General features: G+C 47.8%; 2 gene segments (V, D, J or C); both read right to left on the bottom strand.

The window, feature by feature from the left end:
* Window positions 1-9,242: 9,242 nt before the first annotated feature.
* Window positions 9,243-13,526, bottom strand: LOC129202986 (T cell receptor gamma variable 4-like). The segment is given in 3 exon segments: window positions 9,243-9,394; window positions 12,948-13,260; window positions 13,388-13,526. Coding segments are annotated over 3 exon segments (423 nt in total).
* Window positions 13,527-21,681: 8,155 nt separating this feature from the next.
* LOC129202391 (T cell receptor gamma variable 9-like) lies at window positions 21,682-22,144 on the bottom strand. The segment is given in 2 exon segments: window positions 21,682-21,998; window positions 22,102-22,144. Coding segments are annotated over 2 exon segments (360 nt in total).
* Window positions 22,145-26,371: the final 4,227 nt, after the last annotated feature.

The following is a 26,371-nucleotide window of genomic DNA, read 5'->3' as shown; positions in this document are numbered from 1 at the left end:
CGTAGACGTTGGTGCTCATTTTGCACTCCATGGTGGCAGAGCTGCCCTTCACCTTCCTCTGCAGCGCTGGGGTTTGCACTGGCACTGCCTGCGCATCTCCACCTGGCTGGGGAAGCAGAGAAATTGTGCGAGGGGAAGAAACCACTGGAGTTTGGAGCCAGGACTGCGTTGTCGGCACATGGGAAGGAGAGGGGAGAGGAAAAAGGGCTTACGGGACCACAATGAAGTTGCAAGAAGGACTGGAAGCAGCAACATGGTTTCCATGTCGGTTAAACCTGGAAATGAAATGGAGACAAAAACGTTATAAAGCCCATCAGGTGGAGAAAGCGTCAAGCAACTGGGAGGAGGAAATGACTCACTCGGCACATCCAATGGTCGTTCCTCAGCTTGCTGCCATCGAGGAGGTTACATTTACTGACAAGCTAAACCACATCACTAACAGTGTAGAAAGGAGCAGTAACAGTGGAGATCTGGCCCTTCCCAAGGATGTTCTGCTCTCCTCAGGCACCCCTAAGCTGTCCCAGAAGGACGTTTCACCAGCCTTTCCCAGAATATACTGCCTGCTTTGGTAGCCCAAATGGGATAAGTCATAGTTAACTATCATCTCTTACAGCTCCCAAGTGTCTGGTCAGCCTTATGTCTCTACACCAGACATGGTTTGTCCCCAGGATGTCCTCCTGGTACAACACTTAGCTCCTCTGGGGTGGTTCCTCTGGCAAGAGTGTTATGCAAACAGCGAGGCATTTGGGCACGTAGCTGCTTGCTGCCCTCTGCTTTTTCTTGTACTTTCCCTCACTTCAGAGCCCTCAAAAGGTGCCCTGCAAAGACTTCATGGCAAATGGTTACTTGGGCAGCAGCCACCACATACCACGGTCTTCCCTGAGAAACATTGCTCCTTTTCTGACCCAAAAGAGATGATCTACTCTGGACTCTTTTTTCTAAGGGCTTTGTCAATAGCAGGGTACGCAACTAAGAGTTTCATCTCACAACTAGTACAGAAAGTTCATGTTCTTCCATTGACCTTGTGATAGAGACATGAATTAGTGTCAGATCTTGTAGTGTAGACATCTACCATGAAAGAAAAAAGACCAATATTGTAAATGTGGAGTGTACTGACTTGAAGACTCTGTCTTTATTCTTAGCCCACTTAAATGTGAAAGCCAGAGAGGCAGGTATCTTGCAAGGCCAAGATAAAGCTGCAAGAAGAAGCTGCAGCAATGCTGTTTTCAGAGAAGAAGGCTGGGCCTGTAGGAATTGAGGTAATGAACCTCAGATGGGGGATGGACCCCCAGTGAGGAGAGGAAATGACACACTCGAGTGTTGTGACACATTCCCACGGACACGGGTTGTGACCACCAGTGCTGTATAAGTGAAATTTCACTGTGGCTCTGTTCCCAGCTGTCTGGCTGGTCCTAAGGGGTCTTGGTGTTAAACATAGTCATTGTCATCATAACCATTAAGGTGGGAGTGACCAGCGATGAGAAGCACCAGTATCTCCATTGCGACCTGGATTTGAAGTCTCCCAGGCTAGATTGTCAGTGGAAATATCCTCCTTCCATGCTCCCTCCCTGCCATATGCTTCATTTTTGCTAGCTCAGACGGTATGTGGGAAAGTATCTGTATTCAGCCAAGACAGTCTGTGACACTGTGTAATTCAGCGGTTATTGCCATCGTCACCCACAGGAGTGCCCTATTTCCCCCAGCACAGCACAGCGCATTATACCAGCTGAGATGCAGCACACTGCATTGCTTTGCTTTGCTCCTTGCCCGTTATTTATACTTACATACTCAGCCTAAACCTGTTGGGATGCGTTAGAGGCAGGAAGGTACAACCGTGGTTCTCTGCATTTGACAGGAAGCCTGCTGCGCAGGGGATGGGCAGCTTTCTGTAGAGGCTGCCTGTGGTCTGCTAGTTCTGTGGGACTTCCAGTAGGCACAGTAGTAGGTACCTTCATCGTTGGAGTTAATGCCGTTGATTAAGAAAGTGCAGACATTTGTACCTCTCTTTGAAGAAGAATACTTGCTCCTATAGGCATTGTCGTCATACGAAGCTTGACCTGATCCGATATACAGAATCCGTTCGGGAGCTTTGGAGGGGATATGTCGGTACCAATGTATATTTTCAGACTGGAAGTTGGATATGCCCTCAGCTATACACTTGATCCATGCAGTTTTACCTTGGCCTCTGGTAATGGATACACTCTGCTTCAGAAGCACTTGTGCTTGTCCATCTAGAAAGAGGAGAGAAAACACAACAAACACTCTTAGCCTGCTGTTCCTTCACACTTGTAAATACGGGGTGCCTCCTGCTGCTGCTGCTGCTGCTGCCGCTGCCCCGCGCTGTGCCGTGGTGACAAGGGGAACGTACAGGACCAGGCTGCAGCCAGGGCCAGGAGTGGGAGCAGCAGCATCCCGAGGGCTCTCGCTGGCATCTGCCTCTGGGAGGAAGGCGACAGCTCTCCAGGCAGGGATGGAGGGCTGCGGCTGAGGAAAGGAAATGACTCACTGGGGCATCCTGTGGAGAGGCTTTCCTGACAGCAGGCGGGTGATGTTGAGATAAAGCTAACCGTGAACAGGCTGATTCTACTGGAGACCGGTAATGCTGGGTCCTTTGGGATCAGAACACAGTGGTCCTGTGATTTTAACTATCAGGTTTTGGCCTTAAACAGAAAAGGGGTGCAAGAACTTACATTAGTGTCCTTCTGCTTGCAAAATGGAAATATAAACATTTGTTGTACAGTTGCTGTTTGGTTTGCAGGTCTGCTGCTATGTTCGATGCACAGCCCCACCGAGGTCAGCTAAGAGACTTGTGTTTTAATCTAAAGGAAGGCTTGCTCAGCTCCAGACAGAAAAGAATGTGAACATAAACCAAGATTCTCTAGCAGCAGAGAAGTACTAAGTGGGGACATTACATCTGCAGTCCTGAGTGGTGCTTCAAGTTTATTTTCCCTTATGTTCTTCTGCTCTGCCACACAAATGATGGAACTGGGCATTTATTCCAAAGACATAGCTTAAAGGCTGGTGGGAATCCAAAGGTCTTCCCTTCTCTTAGCTAGCCCATCCTGTAAACTCACGCAGCAGCTGCCTGTAAAGTGTGTCTGATTCAAGGCTGATGGGGAATGTCGGGTGGGGATGTTCCTGCTTGTTGTCAAACACTTCAGGATCTGGTTCAGGAAGCAGAGCACGTCTTTGTGCAGGTTCCCTATGGCTTTCTACTGCTGTGCATCCCACCTAGCACAGTAGTAGGTAGCGGAGTCTTGCAGAGTTACTTTGCTCACTGTCAGGGTGCAGACAGATTTGGTGGCATCCTTCTCAATACTAAATTTCCCATCATCAGACTTGTTTTCAAGGAAAAGCCGGGAGGACATGTAGGCAATGCGCTTGGGAGCTGTGTTTGGCCTCTTTCTGTACCAGTGAATGAAAACGTTGTTAAAATCAGGATCGGAGACATGACAGTTGATTAGCACTGTTTTGCTTTCTGCCTTGGTGATGGATATGGGGGTCTGCTGCAAATCTTGTGCAGAACTGCCTGTGAGAAAGAAAGAGAAAATTAGTAACGTGAAGGTGAGTTAAGAAACCATCCCCTTTGCCACCGGGGGATGTGCAGGCAGCGAAGTGAGCGTGGCACGTACAAGAAAAACCAGCCGTCAGGATGAAAGTGCTCAGTAGCCACATTGTTGCTGCCCTCCTTATGGCTTCCTGACAGGGACAGAGTCAGGGGGAGACTGAAGCAGGGATGAAGCAGATCTTGGTTTAGTACCACCCAGTGAGGCTGTGCCAGCTGTGATGCCTTAATTGTGTACAAGCCGTTGCCGTTGATTAACACTTGAGTAGAAGGGAAACAAACAAACAAAAACAAAACCCAAAAACCAAAAAGAACTTTTTAAGAAGAGAGCCCACTACTGAGGAAAACATAAGTTTTGTTGTTTTGTTTTTTTTTTTTTTCCCCAGGGAATTTGCTGAGATGATGAGTAAAGTGTGACCATTTTATTTTCCTCAACATATGATTGATGTGCGCTAACTTTTAAAATCAGTTCTTCATATCTGGATTTTTAAGGTGCAGTGGCGACCAAAGGATGGAAGAGGAGAGAGGCCCTTCAAAAGCAGGCAAAATAGCTGGTTTTGGCTGCCTGAGGCTTTGCGCAGCTCCATCTACAAGGACAGCAGAGAAAGAGCACTCTTGTGACAGCAGCGACCAGCCCCCAGGGACTCACAGACTAGGACTCTCCCAAGCCCCTGCGACTCACATCTACAGCAAAGGGCTGACGCAGCCAGAAGCCCTTGTAGCAGCAACACGTGCATTGCGCGGTGCCGAGCCTGCCTCCCTGAGCCAGCCAGGAGCAGAGTCCGTCCCCAGCAGGAGGGAGCAGGCACCTCAGGAGAAGAAATGAGGGGCTCAGGTACCCATCACCCAGTGGCAGCTCCTCTAAATGCCTCGAGCTTTCTGGGGCCGCAAGAGATCTCCTCTGTCCCCTCATGGAAGTTTCTGCAAGTGGTGGTACCCTGCAAAAGGATACCACTGCCCAGAGCAGCTCCCAAAATTAAGCCCTGTGTGAGCAGCTACAGCTTTTCTTTAAGGAAGTTGCCTCGTGACCAGCAACTGAGACTGTACCACAGTCATAGGCAGGTTGCTTCAGCAGTTCATTGCCCCACTCTTACAGGTTTCTGCCTTATTTGTAGCCTGAGGTCCCCTTGCTTCACTTCTGCCTGGGTATATCTTTGCTTCTAGTGAGAACCCTGTTCTCCCAAATGGGTACTAGACAGAGATCAGGTTTTCATTCCCTCACTCTCTCATTGACTGAGATGTTGGAGGCTCCAAGCGCAGGATGATTTTTCATCTCGTGACAATACCGCTGAAGCTCTTCCTTTAACAATTTGTCCCATTCATTTTGAACCTTGAACATCAAAGGGGATTCTGCAACATGGCTTCTGCCTGAAATCCCTGTTCCTACAGTCAGTGTGTGGAGTTACCCAGTACTGCAAAGGAAGCTCCAGTGTTTTCAAACTTTTACTGACAGCTCCAGTAATTTAAAAATCATGAATATGCATCAAAATTTTAACAGGCTAAAATACATGCTTAGCTCTCTAGCTTAAACGGAAATGCTTTATAATATCAACTTACATGACATCTGCAGGACATCAGTAGTAATACACCCATTTTCATCTTCTTCTTATGTTCTCAAACCTGCAAGAGAGGCATTTTTAGAACATCGTCTGTGTGTCTGATATGGTTTACTATCTGATTTTCTAACCAAAATACTGTACACATCTCAAGCCAAATGCTGCACACGGGCCTAAGTATTTTCATAGCAGCCGGCATTAATCAAAGAAGCCAGAACCTGATTTGAAGAAAGTTCAAGACTGAGGTCTGAACACCTGCTGACGAACAGGCCTCTCCCCAGGCTAACTCCCGTCTCTGCTGCTTCCTCACCCAGACCGTATGAAAATATGCCTTATAATGACAGTTTACTGATACTGATGCTATCGGGGTTCTTTGTTTTGAAATTAGAAATCAGTGGCTTACACAAGATATAACTTTCCCAGCACCGTGAAGTGATTCACACACTTCCTATTTCTGCCCCCAAATTGATCAGAGTTTCTCATCCAAAGTCACAGGGAGTCTTTGCACTCATCCCAGCAGCCGCAGGAGATTTAAACGGCTGTAGGGAGCGCTGCGAACAGGGCGCTGCACGGCAGTTTGTGAGGGTACAGCCCTGTAATCTGCTTGTAGGCCCACAGCCCAGGGAAGTGCTCTAGGTCTCTGCCAAAATGGTGGGCACTCGCCTAGAGCTAAAGCCAGTGTTCCTACAGAGACCATCTCCCCTGAGACGACTGATGCGTTCACCCAGACGGAAGTGGTAAGAAAGGAGACTTCAGTACAGGCGGTAGGTTGCAGCGAGTGCCCAGACCCTTCTCCTGGTGAAAAGGTAAGTACCTTTGATGATCTGTTACGTCAGGTGGCTGAGTTTCAGGAAAGAGTAAAAAGGCTGCGCAGTATTAGGGGGTCCGAGACAGAGATAGATAGGTGGTTTCATAACCAAGTACCTGTAGTGGGCAGCACAGAGACTGAGGCACCTTGGACCCTGGTGAGCCACAGAAGTAGGGCTCCGCTTCAGTCTTCACCCTCCAGCTTCACAACCAAAACCAGATATGAAGCCTCAACAGCTGTAGACACCCACGAGCAAGATGCACAAGGAGAAACTCTACCAACAGCACACAGTGGATACCGTAAAGAGAAGCGACGAGTGCTTGTAGCGGGAGACTGTTGGTTAAGGGGCACCGAGGCACCCACCTGCCGACCTGACAGGGAATCACGAGAGGTATGCTGCCTTCTGGGAGCCAGGATCCAAGATGTTGCTGAGAGGGTGCCCCAACTTGTCAAGAGCACAGCCGACTGTCCACTGCTACTCTTTCATGTGGGCATGAATGACGCTGCAAGCTGGAACCTGGGTAGAATCAAGGAAGACTATAAAGCCCTGGGGGTGCAAGTGGAAAACGTTGGTGCCCAAGTTATCTTGTCCTCCATTCTACCAGTTGGAGGGAAGGGGGCAGCCAGGAGTAGGCGTATAATGCATATCAGCTCCTGGCTACTTAGCTGGAGCCATCACGAGGGTTTGGGCTTTTATGACAATAGGAATTTCTTTGACTAGAACCTGTTAGAGAGGGATGGGATCCACCTGTCTAGAAGAGGCAAGGGGATCTTTGGCAGCAGGCTGGCCAACTTGGTGAAGCAGGCTTTAAACTAAAGGATTCAGGGAGTGGGGTCCAAAATGGCAAAGCCCATGCCATTGCATAGAACTGGGGAATAAGCCCAGCCAACCAGAGTAGCACCAAATGTCCCGTAACTGCCTCCCAAGATGAGAACCAGAAAGGCAACTGCCTCAAAGGTGTGTGTGGCTATGGCGGACCCTCCTGCACCTCTCCAGGGAAACATCCACGCTCAATTACCTCTCTAAAATGCCTGCACACCGTTGCATGCGGCATGGGGAATAAATGGGAAGAACCAGAGATCTGTGTGCGGTCACAGTGCCATGACCTCATTGCAATTACAGAGACATGGTGCGATAGCTTGCATGATGCTGTCGTGGATGGTAAGGTACTTTTTAGGAGAGACAGGCCGTCAAGGCGAGGTGGTGGAGTTGCTCTTTATGTGAGAGAGCAACTGGAATGTATCAAGCTCCGTCTAGGGGTGGATCAAGAAGAGTCGAAAGCTTATGGGTAAGGATTAAGGAGCAGGCTAATAGCTAATATGGGTGACACTGTTGTGGGTGTTTACTACAGGCCACCAGATCAGGAAGAGGAAGTTGACGAGGCCTTCTGCAGACAGCTGGAAGCAGCCTCACGATTGCAGGCCCTGGCCCTCATGGGGGACTTCAACCACCCCGACATTTGCTGGAAAAGCAACACGGCCAAGCGTGCACGGTCCAGCAGGTTCCTGCAGGGCATTGATGACAACTTTTTGACACAGCTGGTAGAGGAGCCCACGTGGAGAGAGGTGCTGCTGGACCTTGTACTAACAAACAAAGCAGGACTGGTTGAAGATCTGAAGGCTGGGGATGATATGGTGGAGTTCAGGATCCTACGTGGAAGGAGCAGGCCAGTAAGTAGGATTACAACCCTGGACTTCAGGAGAGCTAACTTTGGCCTTTTCAAAGACCTGCTTGGGAGAATCCCATGGGTTAAAGTTCTAGAAGGTGAGAGGGCCCAAGAGAGCTGGTCAGTATTCAAACACCCCTTCCTCCGAGCTCAAGATCAGCGCATCCCGAAGAACAGGAAGACAAGCAAAGGAGGAAGGAGACCTGCGTGGATGAGTAAGGAGCTGCTGGAAAAAACTCAAAGGGAAGAAAGAATTTGACAGTATGTGGAAAAAGGGAATGGCCACTTGGGAGGAATACAGGAATGTAGTCAGAGTGTGTAGCGATGCAACAAGGAAGGCTAAGGCCCAGTTGGAATTAAAAGTGGCAGGGGAAGTCAAGGACAATGAGAAGGGCTTTTTCAAGTACATCAGCAGCAAAAGGAAGACTAGGGAAAATGTCGGCCTGCTGCTGAATGAGGTGAGTGCCTTGGTGATGGAGGATACAGAGAAGGCAGAGTTACTGAATGCCGCCTTTGCTTCAGTCTTTACTGCTAAGGTCGGCCATCAGGAAACCCAAAGCCTGGAGGCAGGAGAAAAAGTCTTGCAAAAGGAAGACGTTCCCTTGGTCGAGGAGGATTGGGTTAGAGAACATCTAGGCAAACTTAACATCCACCAATCTATGGGCCCTGATGGGATGCACCCACGAGTGCTGAGGGAGCTGGCAGATGTTATTGCTAGGCCACTCCCAATCATCTTGGAAAGGTCATGGAGAACAGGAGAGGTGCCTGAGGACTGGAGGAAAGCCAATGTCACTCCGGTCTCCAAAAAGGGCAAGAAGGAGGACCCAGGGAACTACAGGGCCAGTCAGCCTCAGCTCCATCCCTGGGAAGATGATGGAGCAACTTATTCTTGGGGTTATCAATAAGCACGTGGAGGAGGAGAAGAATGTTATTGGGAGGGGTCAATGTGGATTGACCAAGGGGAAATCATGCCTGACCAATCTGATAGCCTTCTATGACGGCATGACAAGCTGGGTGGATGAAGGGAGAGCAGTGGATGTTGTCTACCTACAATTGGTGAACATTATGCTGAGATCCTAGCAGCACAAGACCCCCAACCAATATTTTTGTTGTCAGTAACATGAAGGAAAACCATATCAGATGCTTAGTTGAACCAAATCACAGGCAAGTATCAAAGCACCTGAAGTTTACTTGAAGCAAAATAATTTTGATAAGTATGTCAAAACATTTTGAGTTTGGTATTCTTCCTTAATAACAGTAATAACTGATAATAAGCAGTTTCTGCAAAAGCTAGGAAGAGAGCATAGCCTTTCAACTATCATATCTTCAGGCAGTTCTGGGCATGTCTCAGATAACTCCTTTCATTTGGTATAGTCAGGCATAGTCCTAAAGCAAAATGTTTTGCTTTTCAAAGAATTTGAGTAACCCAAAGATTTGACACTTTTCTCTCAGAGTGAATTAGAAATCTCACAAAGGTCGAATATGCATATTTAAAGACAAAAATATCTTTCAGTTCTCCAAATGCTGTCTTTGCCGTATTGAAATTAATCTTTAAAAAGAAAATAATAATGGTGTTAGTTATACATCTGTGCTGCAATAGCTGTTGTGTTTCCCCCATTTCATACATAAATACAAAGAACCTATGTTGTGCTTTGCCTACAGAAATGCTGTTTAAGAGGAAAATCCTGCAAATCTAACTGTATTGAAAAGCATTTCAGAAGTAGTTAAGTTTTACATTTCATACTTACTTGAAACAATAAGCTTAGTTCCACTTCCAAATATTTTGACATCAACATCCCACAGTCTGATAATGCTTAGCAGTATCTCCTGCACTGCCCTTTTCTTGCATAGGCTACAGAAAAGGCCTCTCTGATTTAGAGGTTGATGATAAATCTGAACCAGTGCAATAGCTGAATTTTCAACATGGACTAGAGTGCCATTTTTAGAACGATTTTGATTTTTGTAGTGAGTAAAAACGCAGGTTTTAAACAGAGCATTTTCTGAGAAGAAAGCAGTGCTGTGCGTATTTTATAACTATGTTCTAACCCTTTTAGCTCTGGGATTTCTCTAACAAAGATCTGTTGCCTCTGCTCTGCTAGGTTTTCTCTGAAGTCACCTCTTTTTACTGTTTTAAGAAGAAATGCAGTTACATTATGCTTCCCAAAGGAAATTAAGAAAGTTTACTAGTTATTTGTTGGTTTAAATATACAGGTAAACAATTTTTCCCCTAAGTGTCCTATCTTGCAAATTACTTATTGTGTGAAAGTACCTTAACTAAAGTTTCATGCAACTCATATTTGGAAGCCCATATTTTAAATGCAAAGTCCATATCCTCAGCTGACGGCCATGACTAAGTTCATGCCTTTGGTAAGTGGTTACGCTGCCATCGTCCTGGCAAAAGCAGCTGCCTCTACACAGGCAGAGTTTAATTGCACATTGCAGCAGAGAACATTTTTGGTCAGAGGCATGGACAACATTTTAAATTTCTCTGGAACTCTCCTCTGCTTGTTACGATGTGACTTAGTGATAGTCACCTTGTATTTTCTGAGCAACGTATTATAGGCATCGCTATGTACTTTATACTGAAAACAACATTCATCCTATTGATTGCATAGCCTCACTACAATTAAGAATAATACAAATGCAAAAGTAAACCAGTTAGTTACTTTTAGCAGGGCCTGGAACGAGAAAGTTATGGCATTCCAGGCAATTTTCCTTCCCAATCAACTTTGAACCATCTCTATCAACAAGAAATTTTTTGCATTTGTCCCTTGCTGTTCTGAGAGTAAACTGTCAAGCAGTTTGCTTTTCTTTTCCCAGAACAGCAATGAATCCATCCCAACATTTAAATTTTTACCTCTCCTCATTTCTTCATCCCCCTGTCCTTAATAAGTATTGAGGAATTGTTCTAGAGGTGATCTCTCCATTCACGAGGTCAATATGTTTATTGCCCATCAACCCACCCAACTAGGGCACCACGCACAGTTCATGGCTAAAACATAGTTTATCAGGCAGAAATTAGTTTTCCTGCAGTCTTTCATTCTTAATTATCTGAGAACCTGAATGACACTGTGAAAATCAGATCAATAATAATAGTACTTACTAGAGACAATTAGCTTGGTTCCTGTGCCAAAGTATTTGATCCAGGTCCTCCACACTATGTTTTGCCTTTACAATAAGCTAACGTGGTCTCTTGCTGTGCCACTGATGAAGAAAATCCCATTTTTTTCCCAACCAGCCACAGGAGGTTGAGCGAAGGGCTGGCCGTTGGGAGGATGTCAGGAATTTCAGACTTGCACCTGTTGTTCAGCTGATATCTAATGCCCTTCGATATCTAATGCCCTTCGGAGCAAATCTCTTTCCTGAAGAGTTGCAAATTTGTTAGATAACCCCTCTGCTTAATGCCTAAGAATTAGGTGAAGGTTTCTGTTCCATTTTAGACACACAAATAGTTTGCGCATGTTAAAACCCACATACCTTCAGGTGACGATCCTGCTCTTTCCCAAAGGGGTACACCCTCTCTCCCCTGCAATAAAGTGACATCAAGTACTACTAGCATGTACTTTATTTTTAGTTGTCTTAATACAATTTGGCAGAGGGAAAGGAGGGAGAGCCAGCACCATAAGCATCGTGAAGGTGTCTGTGTGCTGCGGGTTGCATCTTCTGCCCCGGTATGTGGTTATTATCTGCACATCTCCTGGAATGACTCCAGGCTCTGCAACAGCAGCTCACCAGCATCTTTTTGTATACTAGCTGATGGGAGAAGGCGGCTTTTCCCCTTTGCACACGGGTTTCTTACAAAACAGCAAAAGATAACATCAGAGGAGTCACCGCTACTGTCAATCTAACAGCCTCCATGCTTAGTTTGCCCTTTAAAAGAAACTGAGTTTGAGTGCTCCTGGGATCTCACGTGGCATACCGACTGCAAAACAACATTGATAAATTACAATTTGTGGCTGGAGGGAGGAACTAGACTGAGGGTGAAGGTCTTTCAGTTGAAGTAGGTGTAACAAAAGCAGTTGTCTACTCTGAAGGCTCCTGGGCAGGAATCATTGTAATCGCAACCACAAAGCAATGGCAGGAGTGATGTAGACAGAGAACGGTACCAACCAGTGCTTTTCCTGCCAGGTCCTTAGACACGCAGTGAAAGGATGCCGCCACCATCTCATCTGCAGTTGCTGGGATCCTTGCATTATGGTCACAACAGTGAGTAGCTGAGAGGTCTCATTAGAAGAAACAAACTGAAATACTGCGTGTTGCAGACAGCTTGTCTCCTTCCCTTGTGTGATCTGGGCTTGCAAGTATGAGGAGGACAAAACTAAACTGTAGCCATGTGGGCACATAATACATATTTGAAATTGTTGTGTCACTTTTTCATCCAATCAGACTAATAGTCTGTAATGAGTTACGCTTCAATTAACCAAGCGAGGAGAGCATCAGGGTAACACAGTAAAGGACAATATTAAGGAGAAGTTTGATGGTAGAGAAAAACCTCTGTGGATTAATTTCTCAGGCATGAGGGTCAGCATGCATTTTGAGGCAGTAGCTGGGAGGGAAGCGTTGTGAATGAGACATTAAGTATGAAAGTTGTTCTTAACTATGGAAAGCTCTTTTCTCTGTTAGTAACTTTGGTAACTCTGTCTCCAACTTCTTGGGTGATTCCGCTGCATCACTGCTATGATGAACACCAGTGAAACACAGACAGTGATAAGCAAGAAGATGGGGAAAGGGACTGATACAGCTTAAAAAAAAAAAAAAAAAACAACCAACCCCCAAAAAACCCCCACCAGCACAAAAATTCCCACCTCCAGATCTCTGGAGGAATACATAGAAAAATCGTCCTCCAACAGCTGCTAACTTTTAAGTGAAAAGAAGACTCTTTTTCCTTTGTTTAAAATGTTACGAACCTTCAGCCTAAAGGTCTCCATTTCAGTTGTCTTTGTCAGGCCAAAGGCTTTGAAGAGCTCCAGCAGAACGTACTGACCTATTTCCATGAAAAACAATATGGAAAAGTGCCCCTTTTCCATTCGATAAATCCTTGCAACCGGTTTGCTGACATGCTTGAGTGAAAAGGAGAAGGTGGAATGGAGAAGCTGGGTTAGGTGTTGGACCTTCACAATCCCCTTTGCACTTTGCACTTGCTCAGTCAAAATCTCTCTTTGAACAGGACAGTTGTGTGGGTCAGCTGCTCTTTTTGGGCAGCAGAGAAAGGTTTGGCCTTTCTGCAGCTCCTGTCAGATGGAGTGAAGAAGACGGGGCGGTGGCACAGTTACAACCTTGTGGTTCAGACGTTAAGGGAGGGGCTTTTTTTTATTGCCTTGATGATCTTAGAGTTTCTGTAACAGTGAGGGTCCCAGTAGGCGCAGTAGTAAGTAGCAGCATCGTCTGGAATTACATCTTTTATTGTAAAAACACACCGTTTCTGGCCAGAAACTTTTTCAACCATGTACCTGTTTGCTTGAAAGCCACTGTCAAATGAAGCTGTCCCTGATGAAAAGAACAGTAGCCTCTGTGGAGCTTTACCCTCCTTCTGTTGATACCAGTGTATGACAAGGCCATCAAAATTTTGAGAGACATATTTAAAGTCACATTCCAGACGTACACTTCCTTTAGCCTTGGTGATGGATATAGGGCTCTGCATGGGAATTTCTTGCGCATATCCGTCTAGGAAAAAAAAAAAAAAAGAGGTGACATGATGTAATTAGGTGGAATTGTGGGATTTGAGGAAGGTGCCTGTCAGCAGAGCCATGGGTGTCTGTGAGGAGAGGTAGGAAAATAGGGAAGGACTTACAAGAGCAAGCGGCTGTGGCCAGAAGCGCTGCCAGCAGCAGCATGTTTGCTTGTCAGGCTCTGCTGTCGTTTGAGACTCCGAGGAGAAGGAAACCGGCCCTGGTGCAGCGTGAGCAGTGGTGCATGGGAGGAGGAGGGGACTTCCTTGGGTGCCAGCTGGAGACACTGTGTGTCAAGGCAGGGGAAGGTGTCCCCTGAGCTCCTGCGGGGAGCAGTGGGAATGGGGGAGTGAGTGGGAAGGGAAGGGGAAGGCAAGGGGAAGGGGAGTCTCCCCTGCATGGAGCTTTGCTCTGTGGGCCGACCACGGGTGGCTGTTGTGAAGCTCGGGAAGTGCCGGTTCCCAGTGAGAGATCCAGAGTGTGGTAGAGGTGGTGATACGACTGGGGATGGGGCTTTTAATGGTCCACATCAATTTTACGATCATAAAATGGGCACAGTGATGCCACATGCTATGACGAGGATGAGCCTGGTTCAGGAAACTTTCTGACACCATGACAGGACCACAAGGGAAGGGTCCCTGAGAAAAATATCAAGGCTGACCGCAGCACTGCAAGCGCAGGAGTGAGGGAAGCTGGAAGCCACTGCAGACAGAAGGTAGAGAAGAACAAAAATAAAGACGATTCACTGAACTAAGAGGAAACTCTTTGGAAAACTGCCATGAGATCCTATGAATAAAGACAGCACATGACAGTACCAACTTCTGGCTGAGAGCTGTGTGTCACACCACTGCCTAGCCCTGAAGGTACCAACAGGATTCAGTGAAATTAGTGAGCGCTTGCGTACTAAACTTCACATTGTGTTTAGGACTTTCAAGACCTGGGGCGGATGGTATTTAGTGTTAACTTGCACCCTGCCTAATCTTCTTTCTAAAGTCCCAAAGCTCATTCTGTGTGATGGTCCAGCATTTCAAGTAGGCAATAACACCCTTCATCAAGACAAGAAAAGCTGAGGAGTAGGCGTATATTGGGCTAAAGGCACAAGCAAAAACTATTCCTCTCAGGCTCTTCTTTGACATGCTTGCTGTGCCCAGGGCCACATCCTAACTCACTGCAAATTTGAAATAAGGCCATCAAACTTGACAGCTTCCTCAAATCGTCTATCTTCCAGAAAACCCTGTTTGTCCTATTTGCCTTAACATGAAATGAAAGAGGAGGATGGTTCTAAGCAGCACATCATCAGCTGTGGTAGATAAGAGACTGTAAATCTCTGAATTATATTGGTCCGTGTGGGGTTTTGTGGTATGCAAATTAGGTAAACAATTTTTCCAGGCACTTAGAGGTGCTGACATGTGGAGCAGGCAGACTGTAGTGGGGAACCTTTTCTAAGATGTGTTAGGTTGTGGCAAGCAAATCGTTCCCACCACGGAGGCACTTTCTTCAGCATGTTGTCTTTCTTTTCCTGCCTTCTCTTTCCTTTGGGAGAACAGTGGCTGGACTAGAAAATCAATGCAATGTTTGCTCCCCTCAAGGGCCACCAGACGCCTGCCATGGCTGTGCAAACAGCACCAAACAAGCAGGTCAGTTTCTAGTATTTATGTGCTAAGTCTTCAGGCAGTGAAGATTTCCTTTGCCCTTAAAATAGTAGATGTGTGTTTGAAGACCGGAGTGTTAACATCAACCCAGACTTTGCAAAGGACAATTGTGCGGGTTAGCTGTTCTTTTTGGGCAGCAGAAAAAGGTTTGGCCTTTCTGCAGCTCCTGTCAGATGGAGTGAAGAAGACAGGGCAGTGACACAGTTACAGCCTTGTGGTTCAGATGTTAAGGGAGGGGTTTTGGGGTTTTTTTATTGCCTTGATGATCTTAGAGTTTCTGTAACAGTGAGGTTCCCAGTAGGCGCAGTAGTAAGTAGCAGCATCATCTGGAATTACATCTTTTATTGTAAGAACACACCGTTTCTGGCCAGAAACTTTTTCAACCATGTACCTGTTTGCTTGAAAGCCACTGTCAACTGAAGCTGACCCTGATGAAAAGAACAGTAGCCTCTGTGGAGCTTTACCCTCCTTCTGTTGATACCAGTGTATGACAAGGCCACCAAAATCTTCAGAGACGTCTTTAACGTGACAGTACAGGCGTGTAGTTCCTTTAGACCTGGTGATGGATATAGGGCTCTGCATGGGAATTTCTTGTGCAAATCCATCTAGGATTAAAAAAAAAGAGGAGAAAGTAATTAGGTGGAATGGAGGGATTTGGGGAAGGTGCCTGTCAGCAGAGCCATGGGTGTCTGTGAGGAGAGGTAGGAAAATAGGGAAGGACTTACAAGAGCAAGCAGCTGTGGCCAGAAGCGCTGCCAGCAGCAGCATGTTTGCTTGTCAGGCTCTGCTGTTGTTGAGACTCAGAGGAGGGTGAAAGGGAGCCCAGATGGGGAGAGTGTTGTGTGGGAGGAGGAGGGCACTCTCTTGAGCAGCCTTCAGGGGCAGGTCTTCTGTGCACAAGCAGGTGGGTCACATTTGTAGAAAACCCCCTGCAGGCTGGCAAATGCTGAAATTGCTTAGAAGGTTGTAGTCCCGTTGGGTTTTCAGGTGAAGGTGAGAATGATTGTGTCCCTTGAAAACGTGACCCAGAGCCACTAAAACACAGTTGTGAGGGAGAGCAGCTCCAGCTGTGTATTGGGCATGAAGGTTTCAGCCTGGAGGTCATGTTGGTGGATGGTGAATGCGTGCCATCCCCCAGGAGAGTGTGGAGAGGTGCTGAGAGCCCGAGCAGACGGGAGGTGTTCAGCCACTCAGTTAGGGAGCTGCTTTTGCTGCTGCAGCTTAGTCACCCAGCTGCGGCACACCCAAGTGCCCGGGGTGCCCCTGTGCTGGTGCTGCCCTCCACCGAAGCAGCTAGAGCCCATCAGCCGGCAGCGACTGGGACAGCTGCACCTTGGGGATGTGCCTCCGCTTTGGTGTTGAGGGTGGGAGGAAATGCACAGCCGCAGGATTTCTGTTTCGAAGCTCAGATGAGATGCAAACACTTCTTGGGAAGGAAGACTGGAAAACAAAAGCAAGCCCGGAGAGGGCTGCTGTGAGCAACCGTTGCAGAAGGGGCATCTCACTGAGTGGGGCTGGTGCCGTGGGACGCTCCCCTGTGACCGGTGATCCTGGGCTGCCACTTGCTAGGCGCGAGGGAGATGAGATGCTTTGGCCTCCCTCCTGCTGGCTGTGGCCACATGCAGCAAGCCAGGGCTAAGCACGTGTTGCTAACCGGCCTGGAAAGGTGCCCGTGCGCGCAGGGCTGCAGGGAGAGGCAGGCAAGGAGAGACCCCTGCCTCTGTGTGTTGGCGATGGAAAGGGTCCCTCTCTTCCCAATAAATAACTGTGGGAAAGTTTCCTTAGCACTAGTGGGTGCATCCTGTCATGCACCGTGGAATTACATTTGTTCGTTCTAAGTGCTCACTGATTTGATTGTCCTCCATGGAAGACCAAGGGTGCATCTTCCCTGCTCCAGGCCTTCCCTGTGGTCTCAGGGGCCTGGGATTCCTGAAGGCTGGTCTTAGAGGTGAATACTGAGGCAAGGAAAGCATTGAGTACCTCGGCTGCTTCCAGGTAATCTATCCCCAGGTTCCCTGCAGGTCTCTGAAGAAGTTAACGTCTGCTCTCCTGAAGTCCAGGGTTGTGCTTTTTGCCCTGCTCCCTTCTCTCAGCAGCCTGAGCTCCACCAGCTCACGGTCACTGCAGCCAAGGCTGCCCCTGACCTGCACACCCCCAACCAGTTCTCCCTTGTTTGTGCGTAGGAGCCCCAGCAGAGCACCCTTCCTTGCTGGCTGCTCAGTCACCTGTGTGTGAAAGTTGCCATCAACTCATGCCAGAAACCTCCTAGATTGGTTGTGAGGAATCCTGACATCCTACAATGTCAGCAAAGAAGGCAAACTGTCCTGGATTTAATATCTGAGGGCACACATACTACAACCTATTTTGCAAATAGTTAAGGAGGCCAGAAACCTCTATGGCAAGGCATCACATATTCAAGTCATAGCAAAAGTCCAGCAAAAACAATGCTGAGAGCCCGTGGAACTGGAAAACCACCACTATGGAGGTATTTGTTCTTATTTTTGAAGGTGCAGAGGCATCAGAGGAGTCTCTCACAGGATACTGAGCATGTGCACTCTGTCCTAACTCAGGAACTATTTCAGTTTTCTGACTTAGCTGTCAGGCAAATGCCAGCTTTGCTAGAAGCAGCCTTTGGTCGTAGAACCTGATTTGCAAAACTCAGTACACTTAACCCAAAGGGCCTGAGAGTCTCTGCTTGCTAGGGGCTTCGCCCATGGCCGAGGTTTTCAGTTCTGTCCTGCAGATATCAGGTGAGAAATGGTGACAATACAATTAGGTTTCCTGGGCTGTTGTAGGAATTTGTAGTGACTGAGATGCAAAGGAAGACAAAAGAAGAATATGAAGGAGGGTGTGCAAGATCATCTGGTCTTCTCTCCTTCGTTTACATTCATGTCTTTTTTGTTTTTTTTTCAAGAGAAAGCACTGAAGGGATGTAGATATGTTTCTCTGCTTGCTCCAAGGATTCTAACAGAGAAGAGAAATTTACAGCTCCCGTTTGTCCACACACACAGACCAGCCGTGTTCACTGTCAGGTGAGTGCTTTCAGGATAATCAAGCCTTCATCCTAAGAGCAAAGGCCCATCTATTTACCCTGAAGTGACTGGGACTCTCCACGTTCTGGATGGTACAGATAGCTGTGAGTACTGCAATGATAATACTCCTTATTAGCATGATACTTGTCACAGTTGTCACGGTACAATGCTGTTTTTCCTACCCGGCTGCAGAAAATCACGAGAGGTGGGTGGAATAGGGAAGTATCTGCATTTTTGGCAGAGTTCAGAGCTTGTGGTTCAAAGTGCAAAATGCCTTTTTGTACGGCTCGTCTTTGCGCCTCTGAGGCTGTGATGCCTTGATACGTCCAATACGCACAGTAGTAAGTGCCGGAATCCCTTGGGGTTAAAAAATCGATCGTGAGACGATAAAGCAGCTCAGTAGGATGCTTCCAGACTTGAAATCTGCTTCTATCACCGCTGTCATCAAAATAAGGTGTCTGTCCCGACACGTACAGGATCCTCTTTGGGGGCTCTCCGGGAAGGTGCTTGTACCAGTGCACGTAGACGTTGGTGCTCATTTTGCACTCCATGGTGGCAGAGCTGCCCTTCACCTTCCTCTGCAGCGCTGGGGTTTGCACTGGCACTGCCTGCGCATCTCCACCTGGCTGGGGAAGCAGAGAAATTGTGCGAGGGGAAGAAACCACTGGAGTTTGGAGCCAGGACTGCGTTGTCGGCACATGGGAAGGAGAGGGGAGAGGAAAAAGGGCTTACGGGACCACAATGAAGTTGCAAGAAGGACTGGAAGCAGCAACATGGTTTCCATGTCGGTTAAACCTGGAAATGAAATGGAGACAAAAACGTTATAAAGCCCATCAGGTGGAGAAAGCGTCAAGCAACTGGGAGGAGGAAATGACTCACTCGGCACATCCAATGGTCGTTCCTCAGCTTGCTGCCATCGAGGAGGTTACATTTACTGACAAGCTAAACCACATCACTAACAGTGTAGAAAGGAGCAGTAACAGTGGAGATCTGGCCCTTCCCAAGGATGTTCTGCTCTCCTCAGGCACCCCTAAGCTGTCCCAGAAGGACGTTTCACCAGCCTTTCCCAGAATATACTGCCTGCTTTGGTAGCCCAAATGGGATAAGTCATAGTTAACTATCATCTCTTACAGCTCCCAAGTGTCTGGTCAGCCTTATGTCTCTACACCAGACATGGTTTGTCCCCAGGATGTCCTCCTGGTACAACACTTAGCTCCTCTGGGGTGGTTCCTCTGGCAAGAGTGTTATGCAAACAGCGAGGCATTTGGGCACGTAGCTGCTTGCTGCCCTCTGCTTTTTCTTGTACTTTCCCTCACTTCAGAGCCCTCAAAAGGTGCCCTGCAAAGACTTCATGGCAAATGGTTACTTGGGCAGCAGCCACCACATACCACGGTCTTCCCTGAGAAACATTGCTCCTTTTCTGACCCAAAAGAGATGATCTACTCTGGACTCTTTTTTCTAAGGGCTTTGTCAATAGCAGGGTACGCAACTAAGAGTTTCATCTCACAACTAGTACAGAAAGTTCATGTTCTTCCATTGACCTTGTGATAGAGACATGAATTAGTGTCAGATCTTGTAGTGTAGACATCTACCATGAAAGAAAAAAGACCAATATTGTAAATGTGGAGTGTACTGACTTGAAGACTCTGTCTTTATTCTTAGCCCACTTAAATGTGAAAGCCAGAGAGGCAGGTATCTTGCAAGGCCAAGATAAAGCTGCAAGAAGAAGCTGCAGCAATGCTGTTTTCAGAGAAGAAGGCTGGGCCTGTAGGAATTGAGGTAATGAACCTCAGATGGGGGATGGACCCCCAGTGAGGAGAGGAAATGACACACTCGAGTGTTGTGACACATTCCCACGGACACGGGTTGTGACCACCAGTGCTGTATAAGTGAAATTTCACTGTGGCTCTGTTCCCAGCTGTCTGGCTGGTCCTAAGGGGTCTTGGTGTTAAACATAGTCATTGTCATCATAACCATTAAGGTGGGAGTGACCAGCGATGAGAAGCACCAGTATCTCCATTGCGACCTGGATTTGAAGTCTCCCAGGCTAGATTGTCAGTGGAAATATCCTCCTTCCATGCTCCCTCCCTGCCATATGCTTCATTTTTGCTAGCTCAGACGGTATGTGGGAAAGTATCTGTATTCAGCCAAGACAGTCTGTGACACTGTGTAATTCAGCGGTTATTGCCATCGTCACCCACAGGAGTGCCCTATTTCCCCCAGCACAGCACAGCGCATTATACCAGCTGAGATGCAGCACACTGCATTGCTTTGCTTTGCTCCTTGCCCGTTATTTATACTTACATACTCAGCCTAAACCTGTTGGGATGCGTTAGAGGCAGGAAGGTACAACCGTGGTTCTCTGCATTTGACAGGAAGCCTGCTGCGCAGGGGATGGGCAGCTTTCTGTAGAGGCTGCCTGTGGTCTGCTAGTTCTGTGGGACTTCCAGTAGGCACAGTAGTAGGTACCTTCATCGTTGGAGTTAATGCCGTTGATTAAGAAAGTGCAGACATTTGTACCTCTCTTTGAAGAAGAATACTTGCTCCTATAGGCATTGTCGTCATACGAAGCTTGACCTGATCCGATATACAGAATCCGTTCGGGAGCTTTGGAGGGGATATGTCGGTACCAATGTATATTTTCAGACTGGAAGTTGGATATGCCCTCAGCTATACACTTGATCCATGCAGTTTTACCTTGGCCTCTGGTAATGGATACACTCTGCTTCAGAAGCACTTGTGCTTGTCCATCTAGAAAGAGGAGAGAAAACACAACAAACACTCTTAGCCTGCTGTTCCTTCACACTTGTAAATACGGGGTGCCTCCTGCTGCTGCTGCTGCTGCTGCCGCTGCCCCGCGCTGTGCCGTGGTGACAAGGGGAACGTACAGGACCAGGCTGCAGCCAGGGCCAGGAGTGGGAGCAGCAGCATCCCGAGGGCTCTCGCTGGCATCTGCCTCTGGGAGGAAGGCGACAGCTCTCCAGGCAGGGATGGAGGGCTGCGGCTGAGGAAAGGAAATGACTCACTGGGGCATCCTGTGGAGAGGCTTTCCTGACAGCAGGCGGGTGATGTTGAGATAAAGCTAACCGTGAACAGGCTGATTCTACTGGAGACCGGTAATGCTGGGTCCTTTGGGATCAGAACACAGTGGTCCTGTGATTTTAACTATCAGGTTTTGGCCTTAAACAGAAAAGGGGTGCAAGAACTTACATTAGTGTCCTTCTGCTTGCAAAATGGAAATATAAACATTTGTTGTACAGTTGCTGTTTGGTTTGCAGGTCTGCTGCTATGTTCGATGCACAGCCCCACCGAGGTCAGCTAAGAGACTTGTGTTTTAATCTAAAGGAAGGCTTGCTCAGCTCCAGACAGAAAAGAATGTGAACATAAACCAAGATTCTCTAGCAGCAGAGAAGTACTAAGTGGGGACATTACATCTGCAGTCCTGAGTGGTGCTTCAAGTTTATTTTCCCTTATGTTCTTCTGCTCTGCCACACAAATGATGGAACTGGGCATTTATTCCAAAGACATAGCTTAAAGGCTGGTGGGAATCCAAAGGTCTTCCCTTCTCTTAGCTAGCCCATCCTGTAAACTCACGCAGCAGCTGCCTGTAAAGTGTGTCTGATTCAAGGCTGATGGGGAATGTCGGGTGGGGATGTTCCTGCTTGTTGTCAAACACTTCAGGATCTGGTTCAGGAAGCAGAGCACGTCTTTGTGCAGGTTCCCTATGGCTTTCTACTGCTGTGCATCCCACCTAGCACAGTAGTAGGTAGCGGAGTCTTGCAGAGTTACTTTGCTCACTGTCAGGGTGCAGACAGATTTGGTGGCATCCTTCTCAATACTAAATTTCCCATCATCAGACTTGTTTTCAAGGAAAAGCCGGGAGGACATGTAGGCAATGCGCTTGGGAGCTGTGTTTGGCCTCTTTCTGTACCAGTGAATGAAAACGTTGTTAAAATCAGGATCGGAGACATGACAGTTGATTAGCACTGTTTTGCTTTCTGCCTTGGTGATGGATATGGGGGTCTGCTGCAAATCTTGTGCAGAACTGCCTGTGAGAAAGAAAGAGAAAATTAGTAACGTGAAGGTGAGTTAAGAAACCATCCCCTTTGCCACCGGGGGATGTGCAGGCAGCGAAGTGAGCGTGGCACGTACAAGAAAAACCAGCCGTCAGGATGAAAGTGCTCAGTAGCCACATTGTTGCTGCCCTCCTTATGGCTTCCTGACAGGGACAGAGTCAGGGGGAGACTGAAGCAGGGATGAAGCAGATCTTGGTTTAGTACCACCCAGTGAGGCTGTGCCAGCTGTGATGCCTTAATTGTGTACAAGCCGTTGCCGTTGATTAACACTTGAGTAGAAGGGAAACAAACAAACAAAAACAAAACCCAAAAACCAAAAAGAACTTTTTAAGAAGAGAGCCCACTACTGAGGAAAACATAAGTTTTGTTGTTTTGTTTTTTTTTTTTTTCCCCAGGGAATTTGCTGAGATGATGAGTAAAGTGTGACCATTTTATTTTCCTCAACATATGATTGATGTGCGCTAACTTTTAAAATCAGTTCTTCATATCTGGATTTTTAAGGTGCAGTGGCGACCAAAGGATGGAAGAGGAGAGAGGCCCTTCAAAAGCAGGCAAAATAGCTGGTTTTGGCTGCCTGAGGCTTTGCGCAGCTCCATCTACAAGGACAGCAGAGAAAGAGCACTCTTGTGACAGCAGCGACCAGCCCCCAGGGACTCACAGACTAGGACTCTCCCAAGCCCCTGCGACTCACATCTACAGCAAAGGGCTGACGCAGCCAGAAGCCCTTGTAGCAGCAACACGTGCATTGCGCGGTGCCGAGCCTGCCTCCCTGAGCCAGCCAGGAGCAGAGTCCGTCCCCAGCAGGAGGGAGCAGGCACCTCAGGAGAAGAAATGAGGGGCTCAGGTACCCATCACCCAGTGGCAGCTCCTCTAAATGCCTCGAGCTTTCTGGGGCCGCAAGAGATCTCCTCTGTCCCCTCATGGAAGTTTCTGCAAGTGGTGGTACCCTGCAAAAGGATACCACTGCCCAGAGCAGCTCCCAAAATTAAGCCCTGTGTGAGCAGCTACAGCTTTTCTTTAAGGAAGTTGCCTCGTGACCAGCAACTGAGACTGTACCACAGTCATAGGCAGGTTGCTTCAGCAGTTCATTGCCCCACTCTTACAGGTTTCTGCCTTATTTGTAGCCTGAGGTCCCCTTGCTTCACTTCTGCCTGGGTATATCTTTGCTTCTAGTGAGAACCCTGTTCTCCCAAATGGGTACTAGACAGAGATCAGGTTTTCATTCCCTCACTCTCTCATTGACTGAGATGTTGGAGGCTCCAAGCGCAGGATGATTTTTCATCTCGTGACAATACCGCTGAAGCTCTTCCTTTAACAATTTGTCCCATTCATTTTGAACCTTGAACATCAAAGGGGATTCTGCAACATGGCTTCTGCCTGAAATCCCTGTTCCTACAGTCAGTGTGTGGAGTTACCCAGTACTGCAAAGGAAGCTCCAGTGTTTTCAAACTTTTACTGACAGCTCCAGTAATTTAAAAATCATGAATATGCATCAAAATTTTAACAGGCTAAAATACATGCTTAGCTCTCTAGCTTAAACGGAAATGCTTTATAATATCAACTTACATGACATCTGCAGGACATCAGTAGTAATACACCCATTTTCATCTTCTTCTTATGTTCTCAAACCTGCAAGAGAGGCATTTTTAGAACATCGTCTGTGTGTCTGATATGGTTTACTATCTGATTTTCTAACCAAAATACTGTACACATCTCAAGCCAAATGCTGCACACGGGCCTAAGTATTTTCATAGCAGCCGGCATTAATCAAAGAAGCCAGAACCTGATTTGAAGAAAGTTCAAGACTGAGGTCTGAACACCTGCTGACGAACAGGCCTCTCCCCAGGCTAACTCCCGTCTCTGCTGCTTCCTCACCCAGACCGTATGAAAATATGCCTTATAATGACAGTTTACTGATACTGATGCTATCGGGGTTCTTTGTTTTGAAATTAGAAATCAGTGGCTTACACAAGATATAACTTTCCCAGCACCGTGAAGTGATTCACACACTTCCTATTTCTGCCCCCAAATTGATCAGAGTTTCTCATCCAAAGTCACAGGGAGTCTTTGCACTCATCCCAGCAGCCGCAGGAGATTTAAACGGCTGTAGGGAGCGCTGCGAACAGGGCGCTGCACGGCAGTTTGTGAGGGTACAGCCCTGTAATCTGCTTGTAGGCCCACAGCCCAGGGAAGTGCTCTAGGTCTCTGCCAAAATGGTGGGCACTCGCCTAGAGCTAAAGCCAGTGTTCCTACAGAGACCATCTCCCCTGAGACGACTGATGCGTTCACCCAGACGGAAGTGGTAAGAAAGGAGACTTCAGTACAGGCGGTAGGTTGCAGCGAGTGCCCAGACCCTTCTCCTGGTGAAAAGGTAAGTACCTTTGATGATCTGTTACGTCAGGTGGCTGAGTTTCAGGAAAGAGTAAAAAGGCTGCGCAGTATTAGGGGGTCCGAGACAGAGATAGATAGGTGGTTTCATAACCAAGTACCTGTAGTGGGCAGCACAGAGACTGAGGCACCTTGGACCCTGGTGAGCCACAGAAGTAGGGCTCCGCTTCAGTCTTCACCCTCCAGCTTCACAACCAAAACCAGATATGAAGCCTCAACAGCTGTAGACACCCACGAGCAAGATGCGCAAGGAGAAACTCTACCAACAGCACACAGTGGATACCGTAAAGAGAAGCGACGAGTGCTTGTAGCGGGAGACTGTTGGTTAAGGGGCACCGAGGCACCCACCTGCCGACCTGACAGGGAATCACGAGAGGTATGCTGCCTTCTGGGAGCCAGGATCCAAGATGTTGCTGAGAGGGTGCCCCAACTTGTCAAGAGCACAGCCGACTGTCCACTGCTACTCTTTCATGTGGGCATGAATGACGCTGCAAGCTGGAACCTGGGTAGAATCAAGGAAGACTATAAAGCCCTGGGGGTGCAAGTGGAAAACGTTGGTGCCCAAGTTATCTTGTCCTCCATTCTACCAGTTGGAGGGAAGGGGGCAGCCAGGAGTAGGCGTATAATGCATATCAGCTCCTGGCTACTTAGCTGGAGCCATCACGAGGGTTTGGGCTTTTATGACAATAGGAATTTCTTTGACTAGAACCTGTTAGAGAGGGATGGGATCCACCTGTCTAGAAGAGGCAAGGGGATCTTTGGCAGCAGGCTGGCCAACTTGGTGAAGCAGGCTTTAAACTAAAGGATTCAGGGAGTGGGGTCCAAAATGGCAAAGCCCATGCCATTGCATAGAACTGGGGAATAAGCCCAGCCAACCAGAGTAGCACCAAATGTCCCGTAACTGCCTCCCAAGATGAGAACCAGAAAGGCAACTGCCTCAAAGGTGTGTGTGGCTATGGCGGACCCTCCTGCACCTCTCCAGGGAAACATCCACGCTCAATTACCTCTCTAAAATGCCTGCACACCGTTGCATGCGGCATGGGGAATAAATGGGAAGAACCAGAGATCTGTGTGCGGTCACAGTGCCATGACCTCATTGCAATTACAGAGACATGGTGCGATAGCTTGCATGATGCTGTCGTGGATGGTAAGGTACTTTTTAGGAGAGACAGGCCGTCAAGGCGAGGTGGTGGAGTTGCTCTTTATGTGAGAGAGCAACTGGAATGTATCAAGCTCCGTCTAGGGGTGGATCAAGAAGAGTCGAAAGCTTATGGGTAAGGATTAAGGGGCAGGCTAATAGCTAATATGGGTGACACTGTTGTGGGTGTTTACTACAGGCCACCAGATCAGGAAGAGGAAGTTGACGAGGCCTTCTGCAGACAGCTGGAAGCAGCCTCACAATTGCAGGCCCTGGCCCTCATGGGGGACTTCAACCACCCCGACATTTGCTGGAAAAGCAACACGGCCAAGCGTGCACGGTCCAGCAGGTTCCTGCAGGGCATTGATGACAACTTTTTGACACAGCTGGTAGAGGAGCCCACGTGGAGAGAGGTGCTGCTGGACCTTGTACTAACAAACAAAGCAGGACTGGTTGAAGATCTGAAGGCTGGGGGCAGTCTTGGCTGCAGTGACCATGATATGGTGGAGTTCAGGATCCTACGTGGAAGGAGCAGGCCAGTAAGTAGGATTACAACCCTGGACTTCAGGAGAGCTAACTTTGGCCTTTTCAAAGACCTGCTTGGGAGAATCCCATGGGTTAAAGTTCTAGAAGGTGAGAGGGCCCAAGAGAGCTGGTCAGTATTCAAACACCCCTTCCTCCGAGCTCAAGATCAGCGCATCCCGAAGAACAGGAAGACAAGCAAAGGAGGAAGGAGACCTGCGTGGATGAGTAAGGAGCTGCTGGAAAAAACTCAAAGGGAAGAAAGAATTTGACAGTATGTGGAAAAAGGGAATGGCCA

The sequence above is a fragment of the Grus americana genome, chromosome 2 (genome assembly GCF_028858705.1).
Source record: "Grus americana isolate bGruAme1 chromosome 2, bGruAme1.mat, whole genome shotgun sequence".
NCBI classification, from domain to species: domain Eukaryota; kingdom Metazoa; phylum Chordata; class Aves; order Gruiformes; family Gruidae; genus Grus; species Grus americana.
This window is presented reverse-complemented; position numbering and strand designations above follow the sequence as displayed.